The 10,707-nt window shown below is 40.7% G+C and overlaps 1 protein-coding gene across 1 annotated transcript; it reads right to left on the bottom strand.

Annotated features, from left to right (window-relative positions):
• Nucleotides 1-438: 438 nt before the first annotated feature.
• LOC101396570 (olfactory receptor 1S1-like) lies at nt 439-1,380 on the bottom strand. Its single transcript, XM_014793112.1, has one exon. The coding sequence runs from the start codon at nt 1,378-1,380 to the stop codon at nt 439-441; it is 942 nt and encodes a 313-aa protein (XP_014648598.1).
• Between the last annotated feature and the right edge of the window lie 9,327 nt (nt 1,381-10,707).

Raw genomic sequence — 10,707 nt, 5'->3', positions numbered from 1 at the left:
AATATCAGATCTTTCATTTTTACAACTATTGAACATCTAACTGAATAGTAACTTGACAAAACAAACTTTTAAAAAAGTTGATCTAGAGAAATCTAGATAGAATAAATGAATTAGCAGTAACTGTCTTCAAAGCTGCAAAAGCTGGACTGTAAGTACAGCACATATGTGTTATTGTATAAGTTATAAATAATTTGCACCAAAGTTTGTAGTAACATAGATTATAAAAATGTGTGTTCTTGTTATGGCTTACTATGGGAGCTAGAGTTCTTGTTTCCAAGACCAGAGCTATGTGCAAAAGCCCCAACTCCACAGAGGTTGGAATAGGACGTAGATATCCGCAAGTTCATCAAAATCTGAACCATCACAACTATACCATAAATACTGGGCAGAATCATCCATGTGACTATGGGAATAAAAGAAATTCAGATGTCCAAGTCTTCAAACGGGGAGGGATATTTTCCTATTGATGAGCTTTCTCAGGGTACCTTTCATGTCCTTGTTCCTCAGGCTATAGATGAAGGGGTTCATCATGGGCGTCACCACAGTGAATACTACTGCACCAATTTTATCTCTGTCACCACTGTGAGTCGATGAAGGGAAAAAGTAAACTCCTACAATGGTTCCGTAGAAGAGCAATACAACTGTCAGGTGAGAGCCACAAGTGGAGAAGGCTTTCCACTTTCCCTCTTTGGATGAGATTCTCAAGACAGCTCTGACAATGAAGATGTAGGAGAAGAGGATGAGCACAAAGGGGAAGGTGATGACTGGTAAACCCACAATGAACAACACAAGCTCATTGATCATTGTACCTGAGCAGGAGAGCTTCAGCAAAGGGGCCAAGTCACAGAAGAAATGTGGGAGAGTATTACTGTCACAGAAGATCAGCTGAAGGAGCAGAAGGGTGTGTGTCAGGGAAACAGTGTTACTGAGGACCCATGAGATGACTGTGAGAAAAATGCAGAGCCTGGGATTCATGATGGTCCTATAGTTCAGAGGGTGGCAGATAGCCACAAAACGGTCATAGGCCATGACCACCAAGATGAAATTGTCAATGGCGACAAACATAATAGAAAAGTACATCTGTGTGATGCAGTTTTCATAGGAGATGGATTGGCTTTTGGTCTGAATATTCATCAGCATTTTGGGGACTGAGGTGGAAATAGACGAAATATCAGCAAAGGATAGATTGGCAAGGAAGAAATACATGGGGGTGTGAAGGTAAGAATCCAAGCTGATGGCCAGAATGATGAGCCCATTCCCAACCACAGTGACCAGGTACATACTCAGGAAAAGCACAAAGAGGAGCTTCTGCTGCTCAGGTTGGTTGGAGAGTCCCAGGAGGAGGAATTCAGAGATGGTGGTTTGGTTTCCTTGATGCATATTTACGCGGAAATGAAGAAACAAACACAGGTCTTCATACTGCTGCCAGAAACCTCAATATGGTACCATTTAGCTGCAGCCATTGCAAGGAGGTGGGCACTCGTTCTAGACTGAAGGGAAATGCAGGGTGGAGAAGGACCACTTAATAAGGGACTATGTCAGCAGTGCAGAGACTCAGGAAATGCTTTAGAAAGCAGACAGAGACTTGATAGATATTCCTCAATGAACATGTTTTAAACTATAACATCATTCTGAATGTGAGTTTTACAATTGGCTCCAAGTGTAGTTAAATGCCCCAAATTCAGGACAATAGGTGAGGTGTACTCCAAATTCTAAAGCTGCTAGATATCCTTGAAGGACATACTTAAAAATGAACAAACTCATCCTAGGACCTCGCCCACCATTTACCTTCATTCTTTAAAATCTAAGAAGATGGAAATTTTAAGAGTCATTAAAGTGAAGAGATTGGGGAAGTAGTAACAATGGAGGGTTAGTAATGTCTATAGGAATATAACGTTGTGTGGGTGCTCCTTCCCACTTAAGTTAGGGGGAAGACTCCAAAAGAAGTGCTCTTGGAGAATGTGTACAAGTAGGGGAGACCAGAATTTTACTTCATTTATGGCTAGAGGTTAGGTGAATGGAGAAAGTTTAGGAAACACATAAAAACCTAAAGACCTGTCTTTGACTCTCATATTTAAATATAGGAGGCTCACTGGATTATCCCACTATGGCAGGGTTACAGGGAAAGAAAGGAAGGCAATCCTGCATCCTCACCCATGGAATAGTATGAATATATGAGCTTCCTATAGGCCAAGCGAATGCTGCAGAAGGTCGTTGGACTCAAGCCACTTTGTTTGGACTCCAACCAAGGAGCAGCCTGCTAGGGTAGAGGAGGCTGCAGCAGTAAGAGGTCATGGAGTGGTTCTCTTATGAAAGAGAGGTCATAAAGAGAGGAGGGAGAAAATTCATTGCTCTTGTCAGGGAAGTGCTCAAAGGAGCAGTCCCTGAGAGGGAGCCTCTGAAGAACCCAAAATGGTTTCATGACAGAGTACGCCTGTCACACGTAACCCAACAATTGCTAGTGTTCCATGACAACAGACTTTAAGATTTTTGCCCTTTTCCCCACTCCCATTCTTCCTCATTACTGCTGCACATCCCCAAGCTACCTGAGCTCAAGATGGAGGTCACACGCTTTGAAGGATGCAAAACTGAAGTTTTCAATAGGACTGGGCTTTTGAATACCTGAAAGGGGGTCTTTAGTACCCAGTTAAAACTTATCTTTAAAACTACAAGTGACCCAAAAGCTATAGGGACCACCCAAGTTGTAGCCGCAGGCAGAGAAGGGATGTTGGACTGAGCATATTTTTTCTTGAGGCTTATTGGAAAGAATATTGGCTTGAGAGCAAAGATGCTTTGGTTCCTGTCTTCTACTATCCTAACATCATTTCAATATCATTATTTTATCTCTCTTCTACATCTCCAAAATCACGTGTCTCTCAAAGATTAGAGATGGCCAAGTTCCCAAAGAGCTTTTCTTTCCCTGAAGAGGCCAGAAAACAAGAAACCTCCACCTCTGGGATTCCAGAAAACTGAAGGCAGTGAGGACTGGAGCAGTAGCTCTGAAGTCTCTTTGCCCCTGAGAAGCTGGGCTTACAAATCAGAGAGAGGGGAAAACTTATATGTAGAAGAGAGAATCCAAGGCAAAACTAAAATGAGATAAAGGACTGGCAAGCATTTATATCTAAACCTGAGGGCAAGATACAGACTGGCCTTAGAGGATCCTGTGATGTCTAAACCCTGGGCTGGTTTCGGCTTGGCCAGAATGGGAAAGTGTGTATTTCTGAGTGACAATCTCTAATTTCACCTTCCTGTCCTACCTCTCCCCACACCAGCAGTCCCACACAAATTCTTCTCAGTCCCTAAGCCACCTGCCTCACTGTCTAAGAGCAGCGCTAAAGTCTAAAAAGGCTCACCTCTGCAAGGTGGTAAGATCTCAGGAAGTTACTGGAATCTGGACCCAGTAGCTTAACTTGTTGTTGACAGGGTAGCAGCAGGGAGACTGGGAGCAGCTCTTATGTACTTTTCAGAACCAGACTGTTTCTCCAGCACCAGAGTTAAGAGAGCCATGGTGTTGGGCTCACATGGGACATGTAGCTCCTTCTAAGTCCTTTGGGATAATATCCCTGAAGTTTTTTCCTCAAAACAGATGGTTGTTTTCACATCCCTGTCTCAGTGATGTAAACGGGGAATAGATGGGCAGCTCTGCTGTTTCGTTTGTTGATGTTCAGGTGCATCTTCCTACTTGTGATTTCCTTTTTGTAACTTATTTGGTCATTGCTCTTAATAGCAAGTGAATTGTTTACTGTGTGTCTTATGTTCCCAGTGAGATGGTAAGTATTTTGAGATTTCCTTCTCTGTTTTCTCTCTAGTGGTTAGTAGTGGGGAACACTCATTAAACACCTCAAGGATTGAGTTAAATTCCTGCACTAGGGATTATGGCTCCAAAGAGATGCCATCTCTAGGGGAAGGGGAGAGGTTGTGGCCTTCTGTACCACTTGAATGACTGTCAGCATAGGAAGGGAATCTGGAGACCCAGTGATTCAGCACTCAGGACTCTTAGTTCCAAACAAAAGAAATAAATTCTGGCTTTTTAATATCGAAAAGAAACATATTTAAATGATATTGAGTGGTTCACAGGTACATTGGGAAGGAAGGAAAAACAGACCCTGAAATGGACAGGAGCAAGGGAGGCTATATAGCCAGAGACACAACCCAAATCAATACATCCCTTGTTCTAATACTACATGTGCCTCATAATACAGTGCGGTTATTTCTCACCCAAACCAACAAAACTCACCCTCTCCTCAACAGGGAACCACTTAACCCATGGACTAATGGTGTAGTTATTAATGAACAATATTTAAAATAAATGGATAAAAGAGAAGAAAGAAAAGGCAAGTTATTCTGTCTATCTAGTCACAGCTAGGAAGAAAATGTGTGTGGAACCAGAATCCTTGTTTCTGCAACTTGTCCATGAATCATATTTATGAGTTCCTTCGCCTACTACTGCTATGATCTGAATGTTTATGTCACCACTACTCGCAATTCATATGGTATTAGGAAGGGGGGCCTTTGAGAGATGATTAGGACATGAGGATGAAGCCCTCATGAATGGGACCAGTAACCTTATGAAAGAGGCCTGAAAGAGCTCCTTTGCACTTTCTGTCATGTGAGGACACAGTGAGAAGATGGCTGTCTATGAACTAGCAGGACGGCTCTCAACAGATATGAAATCTGCCAGCCCCTTCATCTCAGACTCCAGACTCCAGAACTGTGAGAAATAAATTTGTGTTGTCCACAAGCCACTCAGTTTTTGATATATTGTTATAGAATACTGAAGGAAATAAGACAACTACTGTCTTCTAGAAAGCAGAGCCTGAAGCAAGAATTTAAATATTGACATTTTATTTGGAAGATAAAACCCCATGGAGGTAAAGAGGAAGTCAATAGAGGGAACTGAGGCTAGGCTAGACGCAAAACAATGCAAAAAAATGCATTACTGGAAATGTGATTCTTCACAAGCATGGAAGAGCCAGAGATTACTTATCAGATATGGTCACTCAGCATGTGGGATTCCTCTGGAAGCAGAAATCACAACTAGGAGGAATTCAGGGAGGAGAGAAACTAAGAGATACTTACATGTCCCATTCCTTCTCACCTCTTGCTTCCCATTAGCCAAGGTTCACCCCATGAAGACTTCAGTCTTCTGAACTTCCAGGTCACATCATCAGGCCCCTGTGGTCACACAGGAAGTCAGGAACCATATTTTGCAATATGGCTACCAATCTGAGTCTGGAAGAGGAGGGAAAATTTGTTTGGGCAAGTTGAGCATATAGGTTCAGTGTGGGTGTCTGCTAGCTGAGAAACTTTGGAAAGAGGTAGCAGAATTTGGGAGGTGAGAAAGGTCATTATAAACAAGGAGGTAATATAAGCTTTATGTCTAATACAATTCACTTTTTGTGCTACTCAGATCTACTGATGCCCTCTCATTATCTCTAGATTATATAGTACAGTATGGTGCCTCTTTTTCTCCAAGAGAATGAAAATACTCTGAGGAGGGAAGTACAAGTCTAGTCTGTCTAGAGCACTTTTTCTCAACCTTTTATTGCCCAGGCACCCCCTTAAGGAGCCTTTGTAGATCCTTTATCTTCCATTATCTCTGCCTCACATGAAACTAAGTACTATGAAATACTATGGATTTTGTTAGATAGAGTTGAGCTTTGAAGAGCCATAAACCATTAAAATATCTAAGATTTTTTTGCACCTCCTCAGTACTAATTTTTTCCCAGTTGATACCCCTTCAAGGGGGTGGCCAGTCTTGATCTCATGCAAATTAGTGCAAGAATGTTACCAAAATAAGTCCTCATGTCTGTAGCTTGCCCTGAAGTTCTGAGTGACACTCTTCATCTCCCTCCTCCATCACTTATTCTTAGATTTCCACACTCTTGGCTCACATGATTTAGGTTGATTTCTGTGGGACCCAGAACTTTTCCTTGAGGAGTATGAATTCTTAGTTGTCCTGACCTTTGCGGTTGTGGTTGTTATAATTGCTCATTACAGTCTTTCCTCTGAAGTTCAGAATTATCCTGTTTAAAGGTTTCAAGAATAGGAAGCCATGAGTTGGTGTCAAGATGGTGGTGTACACAGACTCTGAACTCACCTCATCCTGCGGACACAACAAATTTACAACTACTCTTAGAACAATTACCCCAGAGACAGAACTGAAAACTGGATAAAAAGAACACCTATGACAAGAGACAGTGCTGAATGAGGTGGAAGAGGCAGAAATTCTTTTCTTGAGAAGAAAAAAGCTACCTTGAAAGCCACAGTGTTTCATGGCAGGCCAGGAGAAATCCTAATGTATGCAGCCTTCCTTGGAGAAGTCGGGGATCTGAATGGCAGAGCGTTACTGTTATAAGCAGATTTTGGACTCAGTACAACCAAGATGAATTTCATAATATCTGCCTTTTCTGGCTACTAACAACAATAAGGAATACCTCCAGAAAACCCATGGGACATAAGGAAAAAATGTCTGCTCTTAAAGTATCCATGTACAAATTCACTTGATTTGGAAAGCAACCTAAAATCACCAGAAAGAAAGATGCACAGTCCTTTGGTGAAAAGACTTACCTGATAGGCTCTGGGTGTATCTTGGTGAGAGGTCAGACCTCTCCAGGGACTGAGACATTGGCAGCAGCCATATTGAGACCTAGTATAGGTGTGCTGACACAGACGCTGGCAGATGCCATGAGTTCTTCCTTTGGCCACTTAGCTCAGGGTCTGCTCCACCCACTAGAGCACCAATTTAATCTAGCTCAGCCAGGGCCAGCAACCCGCCCTAGAGACTGGCCCCACCCAACAGGAAGCCCTCCAGCAACTTGTGGGACTACATAGGCAGGGTGCCTGGATCTTCTGCAACTGGGCAAGTGGTTCTGCCTCTTTGGGCAGGGCAGATGCAAGGAGTGGGTGGAGTGTGAGGGGTGTTGGTGGAGTGTGTAGGGCCTCTGCAGTGGAGTGACTGGCTCCGCTTCAGGGTGTCAGGGCATGCGCAAGGGGTAGGACGCTGTTAACAGTTTGTGTGGCCCTGTGGGTTGTGAGGCTTGTCAGTTGCAGAAGACTTGTGCTTCTCAAACAGCTACATAGGGGATCATCCCCACCTTCAAAAGCCTGAAACAATTGGGTGCTCCCATGCCTGCATCCAGTCCCCTCAGCTGCAATCCTGAGAGAGTTGACAACAGCTTTCCAGGATGGAGGCCTACAGCACTTACAAGCCCCTGAGCCTAGCAACCAGTGACACTGGGGGCCTACTCACTTAACAGAGAAACTACAACAGGAGAGTGCTATTAGACATGGCAGTTGATCATGCTGGGGCCACCCCATGCCCAATAAAGTGACTGAAAAATCCATTGCAGCCACATGAAGCTGAGAATTACAACCAGCCAGCCATGGGGACAGCCTAGCCTCCCTGGGCACCTGCGACAAGGGCAAACCTGCCACAACAAAAGAACACATGTAGCCCACAGAGGAGTCACTCCTGGATCATTTGGAACTGGTAATGAGAGGGAAGCACACTGCTGGGCCTCATAAGGCATCTCTTACATAAGGCCACCTCTTCAAGATCAGGAGACATAGCTGACCTACCTAATACAGAGATATAAGCACAGAGAAAGAGGCAAAATGAGGAGGCAAAGGAATATGTTAAGGGAACAGGACAACATCCCAGAAAAAGAACTAAATAAAACAGAAAACAGAAATAAACAATCTATCTGTCAAAGAATTCAAACAAAAAGTCATAAGGATCATTACTGATCTTGGGAGAAGAATAGATGAACTCAGAACTTCAAGAGAGAATTGAAAAATACAAAAAAGAACCAATCAGAAATGAAGAATACAATACTGGAAATGAAAAATTTGCTAGAGGGACTCGATAGCAGAGTAAATGATGCAGAAGAATGGATCAGCAAGCTGGATAAAGACGAGAGGAAATCACCCAAGCTGAACAGATAAAAGAAAAAGGAATTCAAAAGAGCAAGAATAGGCTAAGGCACCTCTGGGACAACATCAAGTGCACTAACATTCATATTATAGGTGTCCCAGAAGGAGAAGAGAGAGACGAAGGGGCAGAGAATCTATTTGAAGAAATAATAGCTGAAAACTTTCCTAACCTATGGAAGGAAACAGACTTCCAGGTACAGGAAGCATAGAGGGCACCAAACAAGATAAACACAAAGAGGCCCACACCAAGACACATTATAATTAAAACGTCAGAATTAAAGATAAGAGCGAATTCTAAAACCTGCAATAGAAAAGCAACAAGTGACATAAAAAAGGAAACCCCCTAAGGTTATCAGCTGACTTCTCAGCAGAAACCATACAGGCTAGAAGGGAGTTGCATGGTATATTTAAAGTGCTGAAAGGAAAAAAGCTACAGCCAAGAATATACTTCCCAGCAAGGTTATCATTCAGAATGGAAAGAGAGAAAAACAGTTTTCTAGCTAAGCAAAAATTAAAAGAGTTTATCCCAAGAAACCAGTCTTAGAAGAAATGCTAAAGGGACTTATTTAAGTGGGAAAGGGAAGACCATAAATAAGAATAAGAAAATTATCAAAAAACAAAAACAATAAAATCACTGGTAAGGACAAAAATATAGTAAAGGTAGCAGATCAACCACCTATGAAGATAATATGAAGGTCAAAACACAAAAGTACTAAAATTATCTATTTCCATGATAAGAGGGTAACGGATACACACACACATACACACAAAAGAGGTTAGATATAATATCAAAAACATAAAATGTGGGAGAAGGGGAGTAAAAAAGTAGAGCTTTAGCTCTACTGAGTTGAGGTCAAACTAAAGAGACCATCAACTCAATGTCGAGTGCTATATATGTAGGTTATTTTATATGAACCTCATGATAATCACAAACCAGAAAAATATAATAAATACACAAAAAATTAAGAGAAAGGAACTGAAGCATAACACTAAAGAAAGCCATCAAACCACAAGGGAAGAGAGCAAAAGTAGAAGAAAGGAACAGAGAAGAATTACTAAAACGCCCAGAAAAAAAGTAAAATTAAAAAAATGGCAATAAGTACATACTTATCAATAGCTACTTTAACTGTCAATGGACTAATGCTACAATCAAAAGGCATAGGGTGGCTAAATGGATTAAAAAACAAGACCCATATATATGCTGTATACAAGAGACACACTTCAGACCTAAAAACACTCACAAACTGAAAGTGAAGGGATGGAAAAAGATACTCCATGCAAGTGGTAATGTATAGAAAACTCGGGTGGCAATATTTATATCATACAAAATAGACTTTAAAACAAATACTGCGACAAGAGACAAAGAAGGGCACTACACAATGATAAAGGGAATAATCCAACAAGAAGATATAACACTTGTAAATATCTATTCACCAAACATAGGAGCACCTAAATATATAAAGTAATTATTAACAGACGTAAATAGAGAAATAGACAGTAACACAATAATAGTAGGGGACTTTAACACTCCTCTTACACCAATGGATAGATTATCCAAACAGAAGATCAATAAGGAAACATTGGCCTTAAAGAACACAATAGACCAGATGAACTTAGTACATATATACAGAACATTCCACCCAAAAACCACAGAATACATATTCTTTTCAAATGGACTTGGAACATTCTCCAGGATTGATCACATACTAGGCTGCATAACAAGGGTCCATAAATTTAAGAAGATTGAAATGATACCAAGCATTTTTTCTAACCACAGTGGTATGAAACTAGAAATCAACTACAGCAAGAAAGGCAGAAAAGCCACAAATATGTGGAGATTAAACAAAATACTACTGAACAACGATTGAGTCAATAAAGAAATTAAAGGAGAAATCAAAAAACACCTGGAGACAAAAGAAAATGAATATACAACATGCCAGAATTTATGGGATACAGAAAAAGTGGTTCTAAGAGAGAAGTTTATAGCAATACAGGAGTACTTCGATAAATAAGAAAAGTCTCAAATAAACAATCTAACAGTGCAACTAAAGGAACTGGAAAAAGAACAAAGACTAAAATCAGTAGAAGGAGGGAAATGATAAAAGTCAGAGAAGAAATAAATGAAATAGAGACCCAAAGAAAAAGAAGAATAGAAAAAAGCAATGAGACTAAGAGCTGGTTCTTTGAAAAGATAAACAAAATTGACAATCCTTTAGCTAGACTCACCAAGAGAAAAAGAGAGAAGTCTCAAATGAATAAAATCAGAAGTGAAAGAGGAGAAATTACAATGGGACACCTCAGAAATACAAAAGATTATAAGAGAATACTACAAAAAGCTATCACTAACAAATTGGATAATCTAGAACAAATGGATAAATTCTTAGAATCACACAACCTTCCAAAACTGCATCAAGAAGAAATAGAGAATTTGAATAGACCAATCACCAGTAAGGAGATTGAAACAGAAATCAAAAATTTTCCCCAAAATAAAAATCTAGGACCAGACGTCCTAGAATTTTGGCATTTGACAAGATACAGTATCAACTTATGATAAAAACTCTGAATACAGTGGGTATAGAAGGAAAGTCCCTCAGCATAATAAAGGGCAAATATGACAAACCCACAGCTTATATCATTCGTAATTGAGAAAAACTGAAAGCTATCCCTCTAAGAACAGGAACCAGATAAGTATGCCCACTTTCTCCACTCTTACGTAACATAGTATTGGAAGTCCTAGCCAGAGAAATCTGGCAAGAAAAAGTAATAAAAGAT

Source organism: Ceratotherium simum, chromosome 34, assembly GCF_057802395.1.
Source record: "Ceratotherium simum simum isolate JZ-2026a chromosome 34, ASM5780239v1, whole genome shotgun sequence".
NCBI lineage: Eukaryota > Metazoa > Chordata > Mammalia > Perissodactyla > Rhinocerotidae > Ceratotherium > Ceratotherium simum.
This window is presented reverse-complemented; position numbering and strand designations above follow the sequence as displayed.